General features: G+C 51.1%; 1 protein-coding gene across 10 annotated transcripts in view; it reads right to left on the bottom strand.

The window, feature by feature from the left end:
• The window catches only part of EXOC6B (exocyst complex component 6B), a 270625-nt gene that overhangs the window by 136944 nt on the left and 107949 nt on the right, over nt 1–25732 (bottom strand). For all 10 annotated transcript variants that reach the window (XM_086891657.1, XM_086891661.1, XM_086891662.1 and 7 more), the window contains 2 exons: nt 18724–18900; nt 8594–8662 (listed from right to left, as the gene is read on the bottom strand). In XM_086891657.1, coding sequence (XP_086747783.1) covers nt 8594–8662; nt 18724–18900 — 246 coding nt within the window. The remainder of the gene's footprint in view (nt 1–8593; nt 8663–18723; nt 18901–25732) is intronic.

Below are 25732 nucleotides of genomic sequence, written 5' to 3'. Positions count from 1 at the left end.
CTCAGCTGAGCTGAGCCTAAGGAGGGCTCAGGCTGGAGCAAAGGAGGCTCAGGGGGAATGTCTGGCTCTGCACAAGTCCCTGCCAGGAGGGGACAGCCTGGAAGGGTCGGGATCTGCTCCCAGGGAACCACGGGAGAACGGGAACGGCCTCAAGCTGTGCCAGAGGAGATTGGAAATCAGGGAAAATTCCTCATGGAAAGGGTTTTCCAGCCCTGGCAGGGGTGGAGTCCCTGTCCCTGGAGGATTTCAAAGCCCTTGGATGCGGCACTTGGGGCCGCGGTGGCCCTGGAGAGGCTGCACTGGGTGACCTCAGAGGGCTTTTCCAACCTCAACAATTCCATGTTTTTAGGATCCAAAGGCTCTCCTCGCAATCCCAGAGTTCCCTCTCACACATCCTCTGCTCCCAGCCGCAGGGACAGAGCTCTCCCAGCGCTGCTTCCATCTCCTGCTCCGTCCGTTTTTCCATGATTCCCACAGCTGCAGCCAATGCCAGCATGGGCAAGACCTCCAATTTTAGGGATAATCAGGAAAAACTGGAACTGCTCCCCAGGGTTGGATTTGAGTCTTTAAAACGTCCCCAAGAAGTGCCACAGAGATTTTAGTTTGTCTTTAGGAGCCAAAATAAGCCCTAAATGTGGAATATCAGCATCAGCCCAGCAGGACTGGGACAGCTGGGGAAGGAGAGGAGGGAGAAGGCTGAGGAAGCACATCCAATCCCAGATTCCAGGATCCAGGATCCCCTTGGAAAATCACAGCAAACCAGAGCATGGGACAAAATGCAGGAGGAGGGGTTAAAATTAATGAAAGCGGGGAAAACAAATTCTGCAGAGGGTGGTGAGACGTTGGAGCACTGAGAGGCTGGGCAGCCTCCAGCCTTGGAGATCCACAGAATTTACACGGAAAAGGCTCGGAGAACCCTGATTTAACTTCAAATCCAGCAAATTTAGACTTGGACCAAGATTCCCATGAGCTGTTCCAGTCTGAACTAGGTGCCCCTGCCATTGGGATTACGTGGGATTCACGGTTCTTTCCAAGGCAAACCATTCCATTACAGTTTGAATCCATAACCAGAGGATGGGAAAGGAGTGGGAATTCACCATTTCCCTTTGTGCTAAACCGAGTTTCACCTTGGAACACCAATTTCTCCAGGGAAATTCCTTCCCAATCGCTTCACTTCCGCCCCTATCACTTGTTGTTTTTGAGATATCTCCCTTCTGGACACCATCGCAGAGTCCTCCGGGGCAGCTGAGGCGTTTTCCAAACATTCCTGGGACCCTCCTGAGCCCCAAAGCCCGGAAACAGCAAATCTTGGGAAGAGCCTTCCCACGCCTGCACAGTGCTGGAATTCAGGGTGGTTCAGCTGGACCCTGAACAAGGTGAACATTCCCAAGAAAATCCCCGGATGGCCTTGGAGCTCCCTGCACCCAGCAGCTCCAGGGTGGCTAAAATTCCTTTAAAAATGACCTTGGAAAGGCGTGGGGGAAGGTGAATGTGGCAGTAAAGGCTGAAAAAAATGATGGGAGGAATTCCAGAACTTTCAACCCCTGAGCTGAGTCCTCCTGGGATGGAATTCCAGCAGAATGGAGGAGAAGGGGAGTGGGGAAAACAGGACAGATTTAAGCAGGAATTATGGCAAGGATGCGCTGGCACAGCAGGATTTGGGGATCCTGGGAAAGCAGAGGGCGTCCCTGACCTCAGCCAGGATTTAATGTGCTTTTCCACAATATTCCCAAACCTAATGGTGGATGTCCCTGCAGGGATGAGGGACAGCTGGATAAATAAATGATCACTGGGGTGGTCAATTCCAGAGGGATCAGGGAGCTGCATCCCAAATGGAGCTGGTGACAAGTGGGATCTGTCCTGGGACACGCCCTGGCTGTGGCAGTGACCCACAGGAGCCACAGGACAACCCCCAGGAACTCCTCAGTGATCCCAAACCGAGGGAAAAGTCACAGAACTGTGGAATTTTTAAGGTTGGAAAAGACCTTTGAGATCATTGGGTCCAAATTCTCCCCCAGCCCTGCCAGGGCCAGCACTGCCCCTGTCCCCAAGGGCCACCCACATCCAGGGGCTCTGGAATCTCCCCAGGGATGGGAATTCCAAACCTCCCTGGGCACTTCCAAGGCCTGAGCTCCCTTTCCATGCAGGAATATTCCCAAAATCCACCCTGAGCTCCCCTGAGGCCGTTCCCTCTCCTCCTGTCCCTGTTCCCTGCGAGCAGATCCCAAATCCCCCCCGGCTGTCCCCTCCTGCCAGGGACTTGTGCAGAGCCAGAAATTCCCCCTGAGCCTCCTTTGCTCCAGCCTGAGCCCCTTCCCAGCTCCCTCAGCAATTCTCCAGCCCCTTCCCAGCTCCCTCAGCAATTCTCCAGCCCCATCCCAGCTCCCTCAGGAATTCTCCAGCCCCATCCCAGCCCCTCAGGGATTCTCCAGCCCCTTCCCAGCTCCCTCAGCAATTCTCCAGCCCCATCCCAGCTCCCTCAGGAATTCTCCAGCCCCATCCCAGCCCCTCAGGGATTCTCCAGCCCCTTCCCAGCTCCCTCAGCAATTCTCCAGCCCCTTCCCAGCTCCCTCAGCAATTCTCCAGCCCCATCCCAGCTCCCTCAGGAATTCTCCAGCCCCATCCCAGCCCCTCAGGGATTCTCCAGCCCCTTCCCAGCTCCCTCAGCAATTCTCCAGCCCCATCCCAGCTCCCTCAGCAATTCTCCAGCCCCTTCCCAGCTCCGTTCCCTTCCCTGGCCACGCTCCAGCCCCTCCAGAGCTCTCCAGAGCTGCCCCAGCACTGGAGGTTCCCCAGGGCCAGCACAGGGGACAAGGGCAGGGCAGGACAAGTTTCTGGAGAGGTTCTGGAGCCTTGGAGGTTTTCAACACAAGACTGGATAAAGCCCTGATCAGCCTGGGCTGATCTCAGAGCTGCTTCCATGGAATCATGGAAATGTTTGGGTGGGAAGGGACCTGAGAGCTCATCCAGCCCCACCCATGGGCAGGGACAACTCCCAGGATCCCAGGAGCTCCAATCCCAGTGTCCAGCCTGGCCTTGGGCATTCCCAGGGATCCAGGGGCAGCCCCAGCAAATCTGGGAATTGCAGCCCAGTCCCTCCACACCCTCCCAGCCAGGAACTCCTTCCCAGTACCCCTCCTCATTCCAGGTCAGACCAGAACCCCTTGGAGGTCCCTCCCCAGGGAACGATCCCATGAACCGCAGATTCCATGGATTTCCCCGCTCAGGGCAGACAGAGTTGGCCACCGAGAGCAGGACGGGATTGAGGGGACCGGGATGGAAGCAGCCCTAAATCCCAACTCCCAGGACATTCCCCACCACTGTGCCAGCCCTGGGACATCCCTGCTGCTCTCTCTCCCCTCAGGTGACGAGGATTTGCAGGAAAACCTCCCTGGCTCAGGGTGGGCTCTTTTCCCCCCCTCTCCCCTTTCCACGTCTGCTTTCCGCACGGAACATTTCCATCCCTGCCATCGTATCAGCGCAAGAACCAGCGCCGATTTCTCCTCTTTGATGGCAGCCCAGCGCTTCTCGTGGCTCTTTGTGGCGGGGGGAAGCGGCTCAGGGGGGGGTTCAAAGACAATTCCCCGTGTTCCCGAGCTGGCCAGGCTCCATCGGCACGTAGGACAGCCCGGTTATCGCGGGTCACCGACACCGCCGCGCTCTAATGGCTTTTCCTGTGGCCTTATCGACGCCGCGCACAAAGTGGCTCCCCCAGCCTTCCCCTGTGATCTCAGAGCTGTTTACGGCTATCTCCAGCCACCAGCCCCGCCAGCAGCCGCTGAGAAACGCCAGGACACGGCCACGGGACAGGCTGCAAAGTGCCTGACACCGACAAGGAGTCACCGGAGACGCGCCACGGGCAGCTCTTTATTTTCTCCCCCCGCCTCGCTCCTTTCCATTAAAAAAAAATAAATAAAGTTTTCAAGTTCCCCAGGAAAACTTGTCAAGAGGGGGGCTCTGAAGGAGGAGAAGAGCAGAGTTTCCACGGTGGGGGAAATTTGTGTTGTGGATAAAAGGAAGGAGTGGAGCTCCGGAGAGAAAAAAGGTTTGGTTTGATCTCACCCTGCAAGCACAGCTCCCGTTCTCCTGCCCCCTCTGCAAAGCTCAAATATTCCTGGTGGGAATGCTGAGCCCCTCCAAGGGTGGGAAGGGAGCGGGAGCAGCGTCCCAATCCCCAATAAGCAGGAGGAGGATTCGGAGGAGGATTCGGGCAGGCAGCACCAGCAGCATCACGCTGCAGGATTTACAATTATTTGAGTGCAGGGCTGGGAGAAGAACCAGGATCCACGGGATCTCCCAATCCCAATGGAATCGGGGAATTCCTGGAGCCCAGGGACCCCTGAGCAGCTCCTGCAGCAAAACCTTGCAATTCCAGTGATAATTCCAAAAGAAAACCTTGTTTCCCCTCCCAAGGCCGTGCTGGCTCCTCACAAAGAGATACAAACCTTGTCCTTCCCCAAAATTCCCAAGGACAGCTGTCCCGAATGGATACAGACTATCCATCCTGACAAGATATTCCTACACGGATTGTTTTCAGTGAAATTGGGGGGGGTTGTTATTAACAGTACTTCTTTTTTAAACCTTTTTAATGCATTTTGTGCATCAAAGCAGCTCCAGGGTTGGGGGAGAGGCAGCACAGATAAAAATGTCAGCGGTGAGATAGGACAAATTTATAGCAAATCCCTGTCAGCTCCCATTTATCTAAATTATCCAGCTCTGGATTCTCCAGAAACCCTCCACCAGCTCCAGTTTTAAGGCTGTTTTTTACCTCAGAACCCGCTCCCTTTTTCTCTCTGCGCTGCTGCCTCTGTTTTTGGACACTTGTTCTTTCCCCTAAAATGACCCCTTTGTAGCTGGGATCAAAGAGCTGGGAGTGTCAATCCCAGTGTCTTCAGGAACATGTGAAGAACCTCAAAGTAATTGGGAAGCAATTAGCACAAAGCTAAAAAAACCCACCCCGCCGAGGCAGAGCCCAAATGAGCACTAACAGGCACCAGCCCCGCTCAGGGAGGGGTTTCAGGGACTTAAATCACCCCCAGACAACTTTTTGGGAACTTCTGCACAGCCCACTCTGCCTTGAGTTTTTTGGTTTTTTTTTTTGGCTTAATTTTTATTATTATTATTTATTATTATTTATTTATTTTTCATTCCTCTCTGCTCCGGGTTCACTCTCTGCTTTCTGCCTCGCTGCAGCTTACGGGAAACACGAAACCCAAAACTGCTTTTCATTCTCTGTTATGTAAAGCTCAGCCAGCCCGTGCCTCGGAGAGCCCAGGCGCTCGGCAGCTGCTCAGATGCTCCCGCAGATAAAACCAGCGGGGCCAGGCCTCACCTCTCCTCCTTGGACATCGATCAAAGCGGCCCCGGCACCGCGCCTGGCGCGGGGGAAACGCGGGGACATGGACCCGCTGATGGTGGAAAACCGCCCTGGGTTCGTTCTGTGGGGCAGAACGGCCCCTCCCCAGGAGGGGACGGGGCTGATGGCACTGGACACCGGCAGGAGGATGTCCTGAGGTGGCCCAGGCTCAGCTCCAACCAGCCCAGAGGAGCCTGAAACCCCTGGGTCTGCTGCCAGTGCTCCTTTCGTAAACCTTCCCCTGGATTAGGATGGGGCGCCCTGGAGATGTGGGATCCATTCCTGGAATCCCAAACTGGATTGGGATGGGGCACCCTGAAGATGAGGGATCCATTCCCAGGATCCCAGATCCATTCCCGAAATCCCAGACTGGTTTGGAATGGAGACACCCTGGAGATGTGGGATCCATTCCTGAAATCCCAGACTGGATTGGGATGGAGACACCCTGGAGATGTGGGATCCATTCCTGAAATCCCAGACTGGATTGGGATGGGACACCCTGGAGATGCAGGATCCATTCCCAGGATCCCAGAGTGGTTTGGGATGGATGTGCCCTGGAGAACTTGGGATGTTTTATCCCAATTCCCAGAGATCCAAAGTCTCCCCACTCCCATCTCCCCCTCAGGCAGCCCATTCCTCACCAGGAAAGGAACTGGCATCCCATAAAATCATAAAATCCCATAAAACATCCCCAAGAGCCTGAAAAGGCTGAACAGAACCTGGGCTGGGCTTAGAGCTCAGGACCTAAACCAGGCCTGACCTCGGTAACTGATCCTAAAATTCTCACACCTTGGATCTGCCCCCAGTCCCCTCCTTAAATCATTCCCAGGATCCCAAACTGGATTGGGATAGGACACCCTGGAGATGTGGGATCCATCCCCAGGATCCCAGACTGGTTTGGGATGGAGCACCCTGAAGGAGTGGGATCCATTCCTGAAATCCCAGACTGGTTTGGGATGGAGACACCCTGGAGATGTGGGATCCATTCCCAGGATCCCAGATCCATTCCTGGAATCCCAGACTGGTTTGGGATGGAGCACCCTGCAGAAGTTGGGATGTTTTGTTCGATATCTGCAGCGATCCACGCCCGTCTCTCCCTCAGGACAGCGTCAGGCAGCCTTTTCCTCACCAGGAAGGGAATTGGGATGAACAATCCCATAAAACATCCCAGGAGAGCCCGTCCTGCCCCGCAGCCGCCACCACGCCAAGGTCCAGCTCTCAATTAACCCCCGCCTGACCTTCCTTCACTTTCTTTCCCCCTGCTCTGCCCTTCCTGCCAAAGTTCAGCGTTTCCTGGAAAAGTCTCCGTGCCTGTTGGATGTTGTCCTTCGCCTTGGTTGCCGAGGGAAGGATTTGCAGGATTTACAGGTGCCTGGCCCCCTCTGGAAGCCCGTGACCGCGGGCTGACCCCCCGGTACAATATGTGAACTCCTGCCCTGCTGATAAGGCTGCCAGATAGGAGCAGGAGTTTGCAAATAATCCTTTGGGAATTTATAAGCAGCGCAGCCATAAAACCGAGGTGACTGGAAGGTCGATTTCACTAAAAATAATAAATATCTCAATGTTTATTCAACGTGGGCCTTTTCAACTGCGGGCCAAGCTCCGAGATAACGCTATTGTAAATGACAAATATTGGGAGTTTTGGGGAACTATTACATTATGATCCTTCCCCTCCGTGCTCTGCAGGATCTCTGACATTGTTCCACCCGAGCCGGGCCTGGAAATCCAGGCAGGATTCAGGCCCAGGTCAGGAAAAGGGCAATTTGCTGCTCAGGGAGTTGTGGTTTTTTAATTCCCGCTGCTCCCAATTCCCTAAAACGCCTTCCCTGGAGCTCGGCTCCCGTTTCTGCTCCGTGCCAGCGCTCGTTCCCATTGTTAGGGCGCTGGGATGGGAGCGGGGAGCGGTCCCTGCTCCGGGTGGAGCTGAACCTCTCCAGGGAATCCCTGAGGTGGGAAAAGTCCTCTGGGACCTGAGGGCACCGCTGCCCCGTGTCCCCGAGGGTCCTGCAGGAATCCCTGCTGGAAAAGCCTTCCCAATAAGGAATTTTCCCCAAATCCAACCTCTGATCCCATCCCTGCTGCATTCCCAGCTCCAGAACGGCCAATCCCACCTGGATCCATCCCACGGATCTGCCCGTGGATCTGCTGCTCCCCCGACACATTCCTGACACGAACGGCACCAGAATCGGCCAATTCCACCCCAAAATTCCCCCATTCCCACGGAATAATTCATTTTCCTTGGAGGAAACGGCACCAGAATCCAAACAATTCCTACCCAAAACTCGCCCATTTCCATGGAATAACAAAATTCCTGCATCCAAACAAGGACTGTTGGAGCAAACAGCATCAGAATCCAAACAATTCCACCCCAAAATTCCCCAATTCCCACAGAATAATTCATTTTCCTTGGGGGAAATGGCACCAGAATCCAAACAATTCCTGCCCAAAACTTCTCCATTTCCATGGAATATTCCCAGATCCAAAGAGGAATCCTTGGAGAAAACAGCATTAGAACCCAATTATTTCTTCCTCAAACTTTCCCATTTCAATGGAGTAACAAAGTTAATGGATCCAAAGAATTCTTGGAGAAAACGGCACCAGAATCCAAACAATTCCTGCCCAAAACTCCCCCATTTCCATGGAATATTGAAATTCCTGCATCCAAACAAAGATTGTTGGAGCAAACAGCGCCAAAATCCAAACAATTCCACCCCAAAATTCCCCCATTCCCACAGAAAAATTCATTTTCCTTGGAGGAAACGGCACCAGAATCCAAACAATTCCTGCCCAAAACTCCTCCATTTCCATGGAATAATGGAATTACTGGATCCAAAAAAGGATTGTTGGCGCAAATAGCACCAGAATCCAACCGATTCCGCCCCAAAATTCCCCCATTTCCTCAGAATAATTAATTTTCCTTGGAGGAAACGGCACCAGAATCCAAACAATTCCTGCCCAAAACTCCCCCATTTCCACGGAATAACGGAATTCCTGCATCCAAAGAGGAATTTTCGGAGGAAAATCAAACAACTAAGAAATATAAAGACATTAAAAATTCAGGATTTGGGACAGCTGGACAGAATTCCCTTTGCAAAATTTCCGTGGAATTCCACAGCTTTTCCCCAAATCCATCCATCCCTGTTTTTTTCCCTCCCTCGGGGACGCGCATTCCGGATGAACGAGGGAGGAGCGGATCCACGGAATTCCCGGGAGCGGGAAGATCCCGGATTGACTCACCAGGACGGAGTAGATGTGGAGGCATCGATAGACCGGGGAGAAATCCACCAAATCCTGGGCTCCGGGCACCTGAAACAGGGAGAAAATCCATGGAAAACGTGGGAAACTCACCAAAATTCCACGGAAAAGGAAGCTGAACTCCAAGAAATTTAATTATGGGTAAATGGAGCAATAAAAAAACAAAGAAAAACGAGCAAAATCCTAAAAAAAATCACATTTTAATAGGTTTGTGGCTACAAAAAATCACATTTAGGTGAATGAAACTGCCAAAAAAAATTAAATTTTAGTGAGTGTAACTCAAAAAAAATCTCATCCAGGTGGGTGTAATCCATAAAATTTCTATGGATAAATAAGGATGCCTCAAAAAAATGTGAATGTGGGAAGGGAAATCCGGAAAAAAATCAAATAAAAATGAATTCTCCTCTAAAAAAATCTTATTTAGGTAAATGAAATTATTACAAAATCATAGAAATCGCAGTTTTATTATAAATTATATAAAAATAATTTATCCAAATATTTTAGCAAGAATTACATAGATCCAAAATGCCATTTTTAGGTGAGTTTAGCTCTAAAAAATTCAAATTTAAATAAATTCCACTCTAAAAAATGACTTTTAAGTGAATGAAAGGGTAAAAATCGCACCTCAATCAGTTTAATTCCAGAAAAAATCACATTTAGGGAATATAACTCTTAAAAATTCAAATCTAACCAAATTACACTCTAAAAAAATTACACTTAGGTGAATAAAACAATTAAGAAATCACATCTAAATCAGTGTAACTCAAAAAAAAAATCAGTTTTAGGTGAGTGTAACTAAAAAAATTCAAATTTAAATAAATTCCACTCTAAAATATGACTTTTAGGTGAACATAACTCCAAAAAAAAATTAAATTTAGGTGAATAAAATGATTAAAAAATCATACCTAAATCAGTGTAACACCAAAAAAAATCAGTTTTAGGTGAGTTTAGCTCTAAAAAATTCAAATTTAAATAAATTTTACTCTAAAAAATGACTTTTAGGTGAACATAGCTCTAAAAAAAATTAAATTTTGGTGAATAAAATTATTAAAAAGTTACACCTAAATCAGTGTAACTCAAAAAAAAAAAATCAGTTTTAGGTGAGTTTAGCTCTAAAAAATTCAAATTTAAATAAATTCCACTCTAAAAAATGACCTTTAGGTGAATGAAAGGGTAAAAAAATCACACTTAAATCAGTGTAATTCCAGAAAAAAATCACATTTAGGTTAATATAACTCTTAAAAATTCAAATCTAACCAAATTCCACTCTAAAAAATTACATTTAGGTGAATAAAATGATTAAAAAATCACACCTAAATCAGTGTAACTCCAAAAAAAAGTCACTTTTAGGTGAGTGTAACTAAAAAAAATTAAATTTAAATAAATTCTACTCTAAAAAATGACTTTTAGGTGAACGCAACTCTAAAAAAAAATCTCATTGAAATAACTTTATCTCTCCAAAATATCATTTCTAGCAGAGGGCAGCAAGGTCAGGGCAAATCCAAGATTCCAGGGATGGAAAAATCCATGTAATTCCTGGGATCTGCCCAAAAAATCCCAATCTTTCAGGGGTTGGAAGCAGGAAAATGTCCTTTAATGTCGGCTTTGCTCCACTGAAATCCCACGGAACGCTCCGACTCATTCCAAGCACAGAATCCAACGGATCCTGGCACCATCCCTGCTGCTCCTTACGCAACAAAAAGTGGGGAAAAAAAGGTGAAAAACAGGGAAGAAACCCAGCTCATTCTTTGGGCTTCACGTTGGATTTGGTTGAAAGCTCCATTTGGGTTTGATTTTTCCCGGATTTTCCCCCTCGGGAAGAGGCGCCAGGGAGGCTCCGGCAGCGCCGGGAGCCGCGCGCGGGGATGGGGAAGGGAATTTGGGAAGGGTGGGATGGAGGAAGGAGAGATCAGAGGGGGAATTTGCATTTTGTGTCCTTGGAGATGTTCCCTTGGCACTCCTTGGCCCGGGCTGAAAGCTCCGGCACCCAAAATCCCGGGAAAAGGGAGTGTTCTGTTGCCATGGGGCAGGAGAAGGGATGAAAGGCCCGATGGACAGCCCTTGGAATGCTGTTGTTGTTTTCCCGGGGTTTAATGAGGCTGGCAGGGAGGTGGGATGAAGAAAGGGGAGCTCGGGGCGCTCAGGGAGCATTTCCAACCCCAAAGGGCCCCGGGCAGGGTCCTGCAGGAGCGGGGATGGGCAGGGAAAAGTGGGATTTGGGGAGCAGCTCCTGGAAATGGAGCTGGGAAAGGACGGCGGGAAAATCAGTCCTGGGGCTGCAGAGGGTCCAGGCTGGAGCGGGAACGAGGGATCCCAGGATCCCAGCCTGGTTTGGGATGGAGGGAGCCTGAGGAGATCCAGGATGGGATTCCCACCCCCAGCTCCTGCCCCTGGAGCGGCTCTTGGAGCGGCCTGGGATGCTGGAAGTGTCCGTGACCATGTCAGGGCTGGGATGGGATGGATTTTGTGGGGTAAACTCCTCTCCCAGGCAGAACTGGAGTTAAAGGATCTCCTCGGTGCAAGGAAAATCAGATCCTGGCACTGCAGAGATCCTGGCTGGAGCGGGAATGAGGGATCCCAGGATCCCAACCTGAACCCCATCCCAGCCCTGCCATGGTCACGGACACTTCCAGCATCCCAGGCTGCTGGGATCACCTGAGACCCTTCCCTTGTCCCCTTGGGCTGCTCAGCACGTCCCACCTGAGGGCTGGGAGAGCTGGGAATGTTCCCCTGGAGAAGGGCAAAATGCAGGAAATGCTGAGAGTCCCTGCAGGGGCTCCAGGAGAGCTGGAGAGGGACCGGGGCCAAGGGCTGCAGGGCCAGGAGCCAGGGAATGGCTTCCAGTGGGAAAGGGGAGATTGGGCTGGGATCTTGGCAAGGAATTCCTGCCTGGGCTGCAATTCCCACATTTGCTGGGGCTGATCCTGGATCCCTGGGAGCACCCAAGGCCAGGTTGGACACTGGGATTGGATCCAGCTGGGACAGTGGGAGCTGTCCCTGCCCATGGATGGGGTGGGAATGGATGGGATTTAAGTTCCTTCCCAACCAAAGAATTCCAGGATTCCCTGATCCCAGCTGAATCCAGGGAAAGGGCTCTGAATGAGGCTCATCCCTCTCACAACTTTTCCCTTTTCCCTTTCCCAGGGACACCTGCACACGAGGCCTCACTTCCACTGAGTTAATCCAAATTTTCACCCATTTCATTCCCATTCCAACCCCCCAGGCCTTCTAAAATCCCAGAGCAGCTCCCAAATCCCCAGCCCAGCTCCTCAGGACTCCTCAGGTACGGCTTTTCCCTCCTTTTATTCCTCCAGAATTAGGAGCCATCAGTCCTAAAATTCCTTTTTGAATCATTAAAGCATTAAACAGCAAAACACTTCCAAAATCCCTGGAAAAACCCTTGGAGATGCCTGGAGTGAGGGCAGCTCCTGCCCAGTGCCCCCAACGGGGTTTTTAGGGAGGAGGGATCTCTCAACCCTCCACACCCCCTTCCAAGCAAGGTTTTCCAGGGAATTCTGATCCGGGATCAAACGGTTTCACTCCGCTCAGATCCGCCCTCCACGGAGGAATTGCTCTGATAAAGAATGAAAAAAAAAAAATCGGGATTTGGCCAAAACAATTTGACTCCCCCCAGAGAAATCCGATCAAAGCAACAATTTCAGGCTCTGAATTTCTGGAGGAACTTCCAAGCCCACACACAGGCTCGGGAAAAATCGGCTGGGCCATTCCACGCAGCTCCCATCTCCAGGAGCAGCTGCAGAATTCCTGATCCAGGAACTGCAGGATCAGGCAAGGAAAGTCAGCTCATTTCCATAGGGAACTTTGTTGGAAATAAAGACAAGCCTGCAAAACTGTGTGGGGTTTTATACAGGGGGTGAAGATACCATTCAATTATAATTAATTTTATATATATATATATATATATATATATATATATATATATATATATATAATCATATTATTTCATTATGTTAAATAATTACTTAATATTATGTAATATTAATTACGTAATATTGCGTAATAATATTATTAATATTATTATATTATGTAAGAAATATTATTTTATAGTCTGTTTTAAGAAAAAACAAACAAACAAAACAAGATCAGCTCTTCTGCATGTGCAGCTTTGTGAAAGAAGAAATATTAATTTAGTTATTCAAAATCTTCCCAGAATATCCAATACAGGGCTTGGAATATACAGAATATATGGAATTCCATCCAGCAGGAGAACCTGGAGCTGCTGGAGAGAGCCCAGAGGAGGCCCCGGAGCTGCTCCAGGGCTGGAGCCCCTCTGCTCTGGAGCCAGGCTGGGAGAGCTGGGAATGTTCCCCTGGAGAAGGGCAAAATGCAGGGAATGCTGAGAGTCCCTGCAGGGGCTCCAGGAGAGCTGGAGAGGGACTGGGGCCAAGGGCTGCAGGGCCAGGAGCCAGGGAATGGCTTCCAGTGGGAAAGGGGAGATTGGGCTGGGATCTTGGCAAGGAATTCCTGCCTGGGCTGCAATTCCCAGATTTCCCATGGCTGCCCCTGGATCCCTGGGAATGCCCAAGGCCAGGTTGGACACTGGGATTGGATCCAGCTGGGATGGTGGGAGCAGTCCCATGGATGGGGTGGAATTGATGATTTTTAAGTTCCCTTCCATCCCAATCCATTCCATGACTCCTTGAAATTCTCGCTCTGCCTGGATTCACACACGTCGCTCCTGCCCTGGCTGATATTCCCAAACCCAGGTGTCCATCCGACATTTCAATATTCAGACACATCTAAAAATCCACCTTTAGCTCCAAAAGAAGTTCCCACATTTCCTGAGCCAGAGCTCTCCCAACAATCCATCAATCCCGGATTTTTGGGATGTGCCGATGCCAGGGGAGCTCGGCAGGGACGGCTCCCCCGACACCCCCTCCAGCCCAACCTCGCCTTTTCACCCCTCCTGATTCCCAGAACAAAGGATTGATTCATCTCATCCCAAAACTTCCCCGTGCACACAACATCCAGCTCCCAATCCCATTCCCAAATCCTGCGGCAGGCACGTTCCCGGAGCTGGGAACACCCAAACCCCTCCTGCAAGCGGGGCTCAACAATCCCTGCAGAACTTTTAACCCCTGGAAGACGAGTTTTCCATGGAAACGAGCAGCCCTGGCTGCCACCAGGGACAGGAGGGTTAATTTGGGATACCAGGGTTAATTTGGAATATGAGGGTGATTTTGAGAAACAAGGATTAATTTGGGATTTCAGGGTTAATTTGGGATACAAGGATTAATTTGGGATACCAGAGTTAATTTGGGATTAATTTGGGATACAAGGGTTAATTTGGGATACGAGGATTAATTTGGGATACGAGAGTTAATTTGGGATTAATTTGGGATACAAGGGTTAATGTGGGATACGAGGATTAATTTGGGATACAAGAGTTAATTTGGGATTAATTTGGGATACGAGGATTAATTTGGGATACGAGAGTTAATTTGGGGTATGAAGGCGATTTTGGGAGACAAGGATTAATTTGGGATTTCAAGGTTAATTTGGGATAAATTCGGGATATGAGGGTGATTTTGGGATACGAGGATTAGTTTGGGATACGAGAGTTAATTTGGGATTAATTTGGGATTTCAGGGTTAATTTGGGATACGAGGGTTAATTAGGGATTAATTTGGGATAGGAGGGCGATTTTGGGATATGAGAGTTAATTTGGCATTTCAGGGTTAATTTGGGATAAATTCAGGATACGAGGCTGATTTTGGGATACGAGGATTATTTGGAATACGAGTTAATTTGGGATTTGAGGGTTAATTTGGGATACGAGGGTGATTTTGAGAAACAAGGATTAATTTGGGATAGGAGGGTGATTTTGGGATATGAGGATTAATTTGGGATACAAGGATTAATTTGGGATATGAGAGTTAATTTGGGATTTCAGGGTTAATTGGGGATAAATTTCGGATACGAGGATTAATTTGGGATAGGAGGGTTAATTTGGGATTTCAGGGTTAATTTGGGATACAAGAGTTAATTTGGGATTTCAGGGTTAATTTGGGATAAATTTGGGATACGAGGATTAATTTGGGATACGAGAGTTAATTTGGGATATGAGGGTTAATTTGGGATAAATTTGGGATACGAGGATTAATTTGGGATACGAGAGTTAATTTGGGATATGAGGGTTAATTTGGGATATGAGGGTTAATTTGGGATAAATTCAGGATACAAGAGTGATTTTGTGATACAAGGGTTAATTTGGGATTTGAGGGTGATTTTGGGATATGAGGGTTAATTTGGGATACAAGGAATAATTTGGGAGAGTTAATTTGGGATTTCAGGGTCCCTGGTGGGTTTTGGTGTAAAAGCAGGACACGAGCACAGGTTCTGCCCCTCAGTGAGGGTGCAAACCCTCCAGACTGGAGCACCAGGAATTCCAGAGAACCCAAATCCAGGGATTTGGGAACCATCCCAGAGTCCCACTGATTGGAATCCGGGGATCAGCTGGGCAGAGGGACACGGGCCAGGACACGGCAGAGGCCCCAGGACAGGGCACGGAGCAGGGGTGACACCAACATTCCAGGAATTGTCCCTAAAACTCCTCTGCTGCCACCAGCGATGGCTCCGCTCCAATCCAGCTTTGGAGCCCTCAGGAAAAGGATCTGGCTTCTGGAGAGAGCCCAGGGGACATCCAGGAGCTGCTCCCAGGACTGGAGCCAGGCTGGGAGAGCTGGGAATGTTCACCTGGAGAAGGGAACACTCCCAGCTCCAGGGAGAGCTCAGATTTCCCCCCTAAGCCTCCTTTGCTCCAGCCTGAGCCCCTTCCCAGCTCCCTCAGCAATTCTCCAGCCCCTTCCCAGCTCCCTCAGGAATTCCCCAGCCCCTTCCCAGCTCCCTCAGCAATTCTCCAGCCCCTTCCCAGCTCCCTCAGGAATTCCCCAGCCCCTTCCCAGCTCCCTCAGCAATTCTCCAGCCCATTCCCAGCTCCCTCAGCAATTCTCCAGCCCCTTCCCAGCTCCCTCAGCAATTCTCCAGCCCCTTCCCAGCTCCCTCAGCAATTCTCCAGCCCCTTCCCAGCTCCCTCAGCAATTCTCCAGCCCCTTCCCAGCTCTGTTCCCTTCCCTGGGCACATTCCAGCCCCTCCAGGATGCTCTTGTCGCGTGGAGCCCAAAGTTGGAATGGCTCCAGTTCCACTTTTGTTGGATTAATTAATTAATTAATTTCCAAAAAGGAGAAATTCCCAGGAGGATTCACTCTCATGACCCAGGGAATGCTGGAGCTGCTCCAGGGCAGGCTCAGGATTCAGGGAAAGGTTCCTGATCCAGAGGTGCTGGCACTGCCCAGGCTCCCCAGGGAATCACACATTCCCAACTCTGCCTCAGCTCCAGGAGCGCTGGGACAGCGCTGCCAGGGGTGCTGAGGGTGGGGTTGTTGGGGGGTCTGGGCAGGGAAATGGGGGATGGATGGATGGATGATGGATGGATGATGGATGGATGGATGATGGATGGATGGATGGATGGATGGATGGATGGATGGATGGATGGATGATGGATGGATGATGGATGGATGATGGATGGATGATGGATGGATGGATGGATGGATGGATGGATGGATGATGGATGATGGATGATGGATGATGGATGGATGGATGGATGATGGATGGATGGATGGATGGATGGATGGATGGATGGATGGATGATGGATGATGGATGATGGATGGATGGATGATGGATGGATGATGGATGGATGGATGGATGATGGATGGATGGATGGATGATGGATGGATGATGGATGGATGGATGATGGATGGATGATGGATGGATGGATGGATGGATGGATGATGGATGGATGATGGATGGATGGATGGATGGATGGATGGATGGATGGATGGATGATGGATGGATGATGGATGGATGGATGATGGATGGATGATGGATGGATGATGGATGGATGGATGATGGATGATGGATGGATGATGGATGATGGATGGATGGATGATGGATGGATGGATGATGGATGGATGGATGATGGATGGATGGATGGATGATGGATGGATGGATGGATGGATGGATGGATGGATGGATGATGGATGGATGGATGATGGATGGATGATGGATGGATGGATGGATGGATGGATGGATGATGGATGGATGATGGATGGATGGATGGATGGATGGATGGATGGATGATGGATGGATGATGGATGGATGGATGATGGATGGATGATGGATGGATGGATGGATGGATGATGGATGGATGATGGATGGATGGATGGATGGATGGATGATGGATGGATGGATGGATGGATGGATGGATGATGGATGGATGATGGATGGATGGATGATGGATGGATGGATGATGGATGGATGATGGATGATGGATGGATGGATGATGGATGATGGATGGATGATGGATGGATGATGGATGGATGGATGGATGATGGATGATGGATGGAGGGATGGATGGATGATGGATGGATGATGGATGGATGGATGGATGGACGGATGATGGATGGATGGATTGATGATCCCTGTGGATCCCTTTCCATGCAGGAAATTCCCTGATTCTCCGAGGAAGGAACACGGGGAACTCAAAGCTGATCAGGAACAAACTGCTCTTGTTTCCCTGTGGTGCTGCTGGGAAAAGGAACCGGGGGGGATCCTCCAGGGGCTCAGTTCCATGGGATCTGCTCCATGGGATCTCCTCACTGGGATCTGCTCCATGGGATCTTCTCCATGGGATGTTCTCCATGGGATCTGCTCCATAGGATCTCCTCCCTGGGATCCCCTCCCTGGGATCTCCTCCTGGGATCTCCTCCAGGACACCTGGCCAGGTGCACCTGGGGATCCCGTGGCTGCTGCCCCTCCCCCACTGCTCCTCATCACCACGGACAGCGGCCAGTGGCCACCCTGACCCCAGGACTGGCCAGGGACAGCCCCTCCTGTGGGGTCACCAGAGTGCCACCACACCCAGGGACGGGATCCACCTGCCTGAGACTGGCCAGAACCACGGAATCATGGAATGGTTTGGGTGGGAGTGGATGTTAAATCCCATCCAGTGCCACCCTGCCGTGGCAGAGACACTCCTGGGACACTGTCACAGGTGGCTCCAATTCCAATGTCCAACCCGGCCTTGGGCATTCCCAGGGATCCAGGGGCAGCCATGGGAAATCTGGGAATTGCAGCCCAGGCAGGAATTCCTTGCCAAGATCCCAGCCCAATCTCCTCTTTCCCAGTGGAAGCCATTCCCTGGCTCCTGGCCCTGCAGCCCTTGGCCCCAGTCCCTCTCCAGCTCTCCTGGAGCCCCTGCAGGGACTCTCAGCATTCCCTGCATTTTGCCCTTCTCCAGGGGAACATTCCCAGCTCTCCCAGCCTGGCTCCAGAATGCTGGAGCAGCTCCAGGGCCCCATTCCATGCTGACGTAGGAACGAAGATCCCACCCAGAGGGTCCCAGAGCAGCTGGAGGGCTCCAGGCTGCCCCTGGAATTCCGTCCCTGTGGAGGAAGGTGTGAGCTCCCCCTGCTCTGGGTGCACAGCAGCCGTGGGAAGGAGGGAACGGATTTGCAGGAAAAAAACAGAACAACCCTGACTTTAAATTCCAAACTTGTCCTTGATCCTGTCCCTGGCTGCTCGGGGGCTGTCACGGTCAGGGTGACAAACACTCCCCACGGAAAATGTCATTTTCCTGACAAAAGAGGCTCCAGCAAACGAGAAAATTCCAGACTTCGGGGAAGGGGAAGGGGAAGGGGAAGGGGAAGGGGAAGGGGAAGGGGAAGGGGAAGGGGAAGGGGAAGGGGAGCACATCAAGGAGTTCAAATTTCCAAGTCCCATCCTGACACAATCCCTTATCCAAAGACAAACCAGGACAAAGGAAAAGGCCAAGAACTGGGTTATGGAGCAATGTTTCCATGAGGGATGGCTCTTCCCCACCCCAGACTGGGGTGGGCACTTCCCAATCCTTGGCCTCTCTGCTGAGCCCAGTAATGGAAATAGGGACAAAAACATGAAATAACTGGATTTTGAGACACATCCCACATTCTCCAGCCTCTTCTGCACCTCCTCGAGCAAGGAGCAAACCCCCAGAGGCACCACAGCCACCCTGCGCTCCCCGGCATCCCTGGATTGGTGTTGCACGGTTACCTCTTCCTCCTCATCCTCATCCTCCACATCCAGGATCCCCGAATCCTGCTCCGACATGGGGCTGGTGTTCTTCACCTCCAGCTCGGAGCTGGCGCTGAATTCCTTCTTGGATTTCTTCCCCCCGCTAATCCTGGGCTGCTGGGACACGATGTTGTCCAGGTTTCTCTGCTGCTGTGCCTAGGAAAAAGCAGAGATTCCACCCGGGATTTGGTTTGGATTTCAGGCACGAGGCACAGCCAGGCCTGGAAGGGGACAAAGGAGGCCGAAGGCGCCACGCGCTCGGCAGAATTCCGACACGTCGCCTTTTCCCCGAGCCAGATATTCCCAGATCCATTTGCAAGGCAGGCCAGGGATTATGCAACGATCCAAACGCTCTCCTGACTCTTTCCAAATCCCAAGGCCCCGGCCCCCGTGCCGCCACATTGCTCCGTTTACGGCCCAGCTGCAGCAATATTCGCCCGCGGGCCATGTGGTGACTGTCACAGGCCGCGCTCAGGGACCTCCTGAACCGCTGGATTTGTTCCTCTTTTCCAGCCGTGGCGGCACAAAACATTCCACATCTGGACCCCAGAGGCTCCTGAAAGCATTTTTGTGGGAGCCCAGGAGGGTTTAATTGCACGTTGTTGATGTGCGGAACGAGCTGTAAAAGGTGCTCATGGAAAAGGCCGGGATGGAGGGCTGGGAAGTTATTCCAGGGATTTTGGGGCTGTCTGGAAGTGGAGGCCACGCTGAGCCCTCCTGCAGAAATTCCCTGTTTTTCCTTTGATATGGAGCGTAATAATCGGCAGGAAAAGTGGTTGGGCCCGATTGTTCGGGAGTTGGTCGTGTTCAAACCGAAGGACAAGGAGTGGGAACAGCACAGACACACAAGGGGTCGCAAGGGCCAAATCCCAGCCAAAACCAGGGAAAAAAGGCCAATCCCATGGATGTGGCGGTGCTGGACACGTGGGTTTGTGTACTGGAGTGACTGGAAATGAAACACATGGAAAACCTGGAATTTGTGTGGATTTAGACACAGATTTAGAGGATTCCTCCCCGTACTCTGCTGTGGATTTTTCACGTGTCAGAATAAAGGCATGTGGGAATCATGGAATTGCGGACAGGATCTTAAGGATCCTCTCATTCCGTGGGCAAGGACACCTTCCACAATGCTCCTGAACATTCTGGAATTCCAGGATTCTCTGAGGTGGCAAAAGGGGCCCATCCCCTTCCCTACGGGAATGTGACAGCCTGGATTTAGAAGGAAGCAGGAAAACCAAAAAATCCGTTGGAAATCCAGCTGTCAGCAACACCAAGGGAGAGTTAAAACATTATTAATTGCTATTAAAAATTGCTAATTGCTAATTACTTTTGCTACCTGAACTGCGGAGAGCACAAAGCTTTATCCATGTGCAAACCTCCCAAATTATTTCCTTTTCAACTCCTGGAAGTTTTAATATACCCCCAAAAATAATTCAGGAGCAGCTTTGATTTTTGCCAGCCTTAAAATCCCTTTGGAATCTCTCCTTGGGAAGCAAAACCCCACCAGGGAATGAGCACTGGAGTAATTCCTACATCTGAGGAATATCGAAATCCAAGCAGGGAATGAAGATCCCGTTCCTTGGAAAATCCAGGCGTGGATATCCCATTCCTCAGAAAATCCACCTCAAAGCGCTCCTCACCCCGAGCACACGCAAGCAGCTGCCAATTAATTAACGAGCTGGGTAATTGATAACAAAATTCCGTGTACAAAGCTGCCTCTGGAGGTGGCTGCAGTGGGAACTGAGCGAATCCTTGGATCGGGATGCATTATCCTTGTGGGATGCGTTATCCCGCAGCACAACCTTGACCTCTAGCGGTTGGAAAGCAGGAGTAGCCCTGGAGTTCATTACTCCGAGTGCTCCTCCCAGCCGAGCCAGGGGACTCCCAACCCATCCCTTTAACAAAATCTCTTCGGGGATCAATCCCAACAATGGGAATTTTTGCAACAAAGCCCCAGAGGGAAAGGTCTGGGTGGACACTGCCCAGGACAAAGTTTTTTCCCGACGTCAGGACGCGGAGCCGTTGGGGAAAGGGGCATTTTTGGCTCCGGGATTCTCGGACTTCAGAGGCAGCACTCTATAGAAAGGCCTTGCAACATCCCATAAAGGGAATTAGGACTTCAAAAAGGGGCGGGAGCGCGTGGTCCCTCAGAAGAGAACACAACAAAGGGTCGGGGCTGGGGTCCACCCTCAGGCCCGCCCAGCGCCGCCCTGAGTTTCCCAGCCGAGGCCTAATGAAGTTATAACCCCGAATCCGCTGGAAATTCCCCCAAAAGCAAGCCCAGTGCACTCATTAAACCCTCCCGTTTATGTAATCCTCCTCCTTCTGGAGAGAGGAGAATCAAAGAGTGGGAAAAGGCCGAGTTTTGGATGCGGCCCTGAGCTGGACGCAGATCATTAGGCAGGGTGGAGCGGGCCCGGAGCGCACAGGCGGTCATGGGAGAGGGAAATTTGGGATAACGAGCTGGAGGATGCTGCTGCCAGCCCTGGGCGGGAAACACGCGGGATTTCAGGCTGGACATGGAATTGGTGTCTCCAAGGATCCATGGAAGCGCTCTCCAAGGATCCCAGACCTTGGTCCCACCTCTGCTTCCCAAGGGAAATCCAAGAGATTCATCCTCCCCCGGCCCAGCTCTGCTGTGGGAGCACCGCAGGATGTGGGCAGGTGTCCGTATTGATAAGATCCAAACCAAATGTTGATAAGAGCTCAGAACTCCCAGTTATTTTGAAATCAAGGAAATCTCTCCCTCCGGCATCGCTCCAGGACAAGGAGCCCCACATGGAATTTACCCCCCACACTTCGATTCTGCACTTTTAATGCAAATAAACTGATTTATCAAGAGAAGATTTTTGACCTGGATTGAAGCACAAGCACCAGCTGGGAAAATCACAGGATTTGGGTTAGAAGTGACCTTAAATCCCATCCCATTCCACCCCCAGGGATGCCTCCCACTGTCCCAGGCTGCTCCAAGACCTTTCCAGCCTGGCCTTGGGCACTTCCAGGGATTCAGGAGCAGCCACAGCTGCTCTGGGCACCTGTGCCAGGACCTGCCCACTCTCTGAATGGGAAAAAAAAAGGAAAAAATCCTATGTCCCTACTCCCAGATTTCCTAAAAAAGCAGCCAGAGGATGCTCCCGATGGCACAAAAGATCTCCAGCCCACCAGGAGCAATTGGGACCTCGAGGAATCTTCACCTTTCAGGATTTTTGTGGACAGAAGTTTTAAATTAGACGAGTTTTTTCAGGAATTACTGCCTGAATGGCCTCACATTCGGTCAGTGGAGGTTTGTTCTCTTCCCTTCCTGGGAACACCGGAGACAAATCCCGACCCGTGATGGGCACATTCCGATTGCAGCAGGAACGGGAGTGCTCCGAGCCCGGAATGAAGGAGTGATCCCAGACCCAGACCCTGCCAGAAGGAACGGGAATGGCTTTTCCATCTCCAGGAGGACATTCCCAACCCCCTCGCTCCCAGCAGGAAACAATCTGGACTGAGGTGACCTAGAAGTGAGAAATATCGAATTTTCTTCAGCTTTGTGAAGTCACCGAGGTTTCGGTTTCACTGTGAGGGAAAGGCAGAGCTGGGGGGAGGCCCAGAGGAAGCAGCTCCGGAGAAATCTGGGATTATCCTAAGCAACTCCCATCTCCCACCCCCAGCACATTCCTGGCACCTCCCTGGGCCGGGGCACAGCAGAACAACCCTTCCATGGATTTGCTGTGGCACAGGAAGGATCAAACCCGACCTGTTGAGGAGCACCGGAGGGTTTGGGGGTTCTGTTCCCCACAAAGGGTCTGGAGAAGCCCAGGGAAGAGACCCCACATCAAAGGCCGGGTGACACCTCGGAAAACCAACAGAACCGGGGCTGGGCGAGGCCCAAAGCCCTCAGGGGATGACAAATCCAATCCAAAATCCACCTTTCGGTGTGGTTTCCATGAAAGTGAGGCCACTTTGGGTTATCCTGTGGAACTGCCCCTGTTCTGGCTCGCTCTGCCCCACGGGAGCACAAAACCAGGCAGGGGAGCCAAGGCCTGCTCACAGCTGATGTTTTGGAATCAAACACCGAGTGCTGGGCTCCTGGAGGTGAAGTTCCCTCCAAGCTCAGATATTTCCCTCATCCACAAGAGCCTGGCAGAGCAGGAGCACCCTTGTCCCTCCATCAGGGCAGAATTCCCAGCTCCTGGCAGGAATCCTCTTTCTGGACCGGCTGGTCGGAGAAGCAAAGGCACCACCTCCAGGCCCAGGCCCAGCTCATTGACCCACGTTTGTGCACTGAGGTTGTCATCAGGCAGTCCAGGAGATTTTTAGGAGACCTGGGACAGTGGGAGGTGTCCCTGCCCATGGACTGGAAGGGATTTTTAAGGTCCTTTCCAGCCCAACCCATCCTGGGATTCAAAGCCCCCAGCAGGAAGGACTTTCCTCACCATTCCAGGATCCATCCTGAAAAAAACCCCACAGCTCCACCTTCCCCACCCCTCACAACCAACCCAACCCAACCGAGCTGGAGCTGAATTTTTTGGAGTTGAGTTTCTCAGAACTGGGTTTTTCAAAGCAACTCAGCTCTTTAAAATTGAGTGGGCCTGGCTGCAAACCTGCACCCCAACACCGTAGGATCATTCCCAACACCATGGGACCACTCCCACTGCCATGGCATCATTCCCAACACCATGGAGTCATTCCCAACACCATGGAGTCATTCCCAACACTGTGGAGTCATTCCCAATGCCATGGGATCATTCCCAGTGCCACAGAGTCATTCCCAATGCCATGGAGTCATTCCCAACGCCACAGGATCATTCCCAACACCATGGAGTCATTCCCAACACCATGGAGTCATTCCCAACACCGTGGAGTCATTCCCAACACTATGAAGTCATTCCCAGCACCATGGGATACTTCCCAGCACCACAGGATCATTCCCAATGCCATGGGATCATTCCTATCACTATGGAGTCATTCCCAATGTCATGGGATCATTCCCAGCTCCATGGAGTCATTCCCAATGCCATGGGATCATTCCCAAAGCCACAGCGTCATTCCCAATGCCATGGGATCATTCCCAAAGCCATGGGATCATTCCCAAAGCCACAGCGTCATTCCCAATGCCATGGAGTCATTCCCAATGCCATGGGATCATTCCCAAAGCCACAGCGTCATTCCCAATGCCATGGAGTCATTCCCAATGCCATGGGATCATTCCCAAAGCCACAGCGTCATTCCCAATGCCATGGAGTCATTCCCAATGCCATGGAGTCATTCACAGCACCACGGGATCATTCCCAATGCCATGGGATCACTCCCAATGCCATGGGATCATTCCCAACACCGCAGAGTCATTCCTATCTCCACGGAGTCATTCCCAAAGGCACAGGATCATTCCCAGAGCAGGCCAGGGACCTCTCCAGGCCCTGCCTCCAGAGGCACCCTAAGGAAAAGTTGTTTCCCCACCTCCAGCAGGAAGGAGCTCCTTTAAAACCCCAATATCGTCCTTTTTATGACTTCACCTCCTTTTCGGCACTCGAGCCTCAGCTCCCCTCACCTCCAGCCGCCAGGAGTGGCTGTGGAGCAGAGCCTAATTGGGTTTTCCTGATGAGACACCAGATAAAGCCAGGGCAGAAGGGGCTGGTGATTTAAGGGGAGCGGTGATTTAAAGGCTGGCTTTGGTAGTTTTGATTAGTTCCTGCTGTGATGGTTGTACAGACCCCTCCAACGGGCTGAGACACCCAATTTACAAATATCATTTCCCAATATCCCTAAGAAAGGGATAAATATTCCTTAAACTATCTTAGGGAAGAAAAGAAAGGAGGGAAAAAAATAAAATAAAAAAAACCAGCAAAGCAGACTGGCTACGAGGGTAGGAAAAAAAAGAACATTAATAAAAAATGACAGTGGGGCTGGAGCCCTGCCAGAGAGCCATTCCAAAGTTATAAAATCCCCCTGGGATCAGATAAAAGCAGGGATTATTATTGCAAGGTGTAAACTCAACGCACGGCCGCAGCTCCTGCTTTGAGTTTGCCCGCGGAGCCGGCGCTGCTGGGACGAGGAGGGGCTCGGCCTCTCCCGTTCCCGGTGCTAACTCGTTATCAGGGCAGACAATTTGTTGGAGGTTTGGCTGACAAAGTTCTCCCTCGGCTCAGGAAACGAGGCCCAACAATGGGAGGGTTTGTTTGAACTCCATTCCAGGTCATTAAATAAAAGGAGTTTGGAAAGGCGGCATTGGACGGGTTTTGCTTTCCCCAGTGCCCCGCACGGACTCGGCCTCAACTCCACATTCCCTAAAAAGTCTCTTCCACCTCATCCAGAGCTGAAATCCACCTTGGGACTGATATTCCTAAATATCAATTTTCCTCAAATCCAAGTTTTTGGCATCGAGTGTGTGATGAGGAAAATGCAATTCCCCCTTTTGCTTTGCTCTCACCCCATGATTTACCCTCATCCGCTGCTCCTGCTCCTTTTCCCAACCTGGATTTAATCCAGGCCTAATTCCACGGAGTTTACAGCTCAGTATTCCCTGGCCAGGACAAGGACACTGCCGTGGCAGCAGGACCCCACCGGATTCCTAACAATTCCTGTTTGTGCTGCCCTGGATCCCTGCAAGTGTCCAAGGCCAGGCTGGATGGGGCTCGGAGCACCCTGGGACAGAGGAAGGTGTTGGAATGAGATGGGATTTGAGGTCCTTTCCAACACAACCCATTCCAGGATTCTGGAGCCCCTCAGCTCTGGGAGAGCTGGGGATGTTCCCCTAGAGAAGGGCAAAATGCAGGGAATGCTGAGAGTCCCTGCAGGGGCTCCAGGAGAGCTGGAGAGGGACTGGGGCCAAGGGCTGCAGGGACAGGAGCCAGGGAATGGCTTCCAGTGGGAAAGGGGAGATTGGGCTGGGATCTTGGCAAGGAATTCCTGCCTGGGCTGCAATTCCCACATTTCCCATGGCTGCCCCTGGATCCCTGGCAGTGCCCAAGGCCTGGTTGGACATTGGGATGGGATTTAAGGT

The sequence above is a fragment of the Cyanistes caeruleus genome, chromosome 5 (genome assembly GCF_971803275.1).
Source record: "Cyanistes caeruleus chromosome 5, bCyaCae1.hap1.1, whole genome shotgun sequence".
Classification (NCBI taxonomy): Eukaryota; Metazoa; Chordata; class Aves; order Passeriformes; family Paridae; genus Cyanistes; species Cyanistes caeruleus.
Note: the sequence above shows the minus strand (reverse complement) of the source record. Positions and strands in the feature narration are given on the sequence as shown.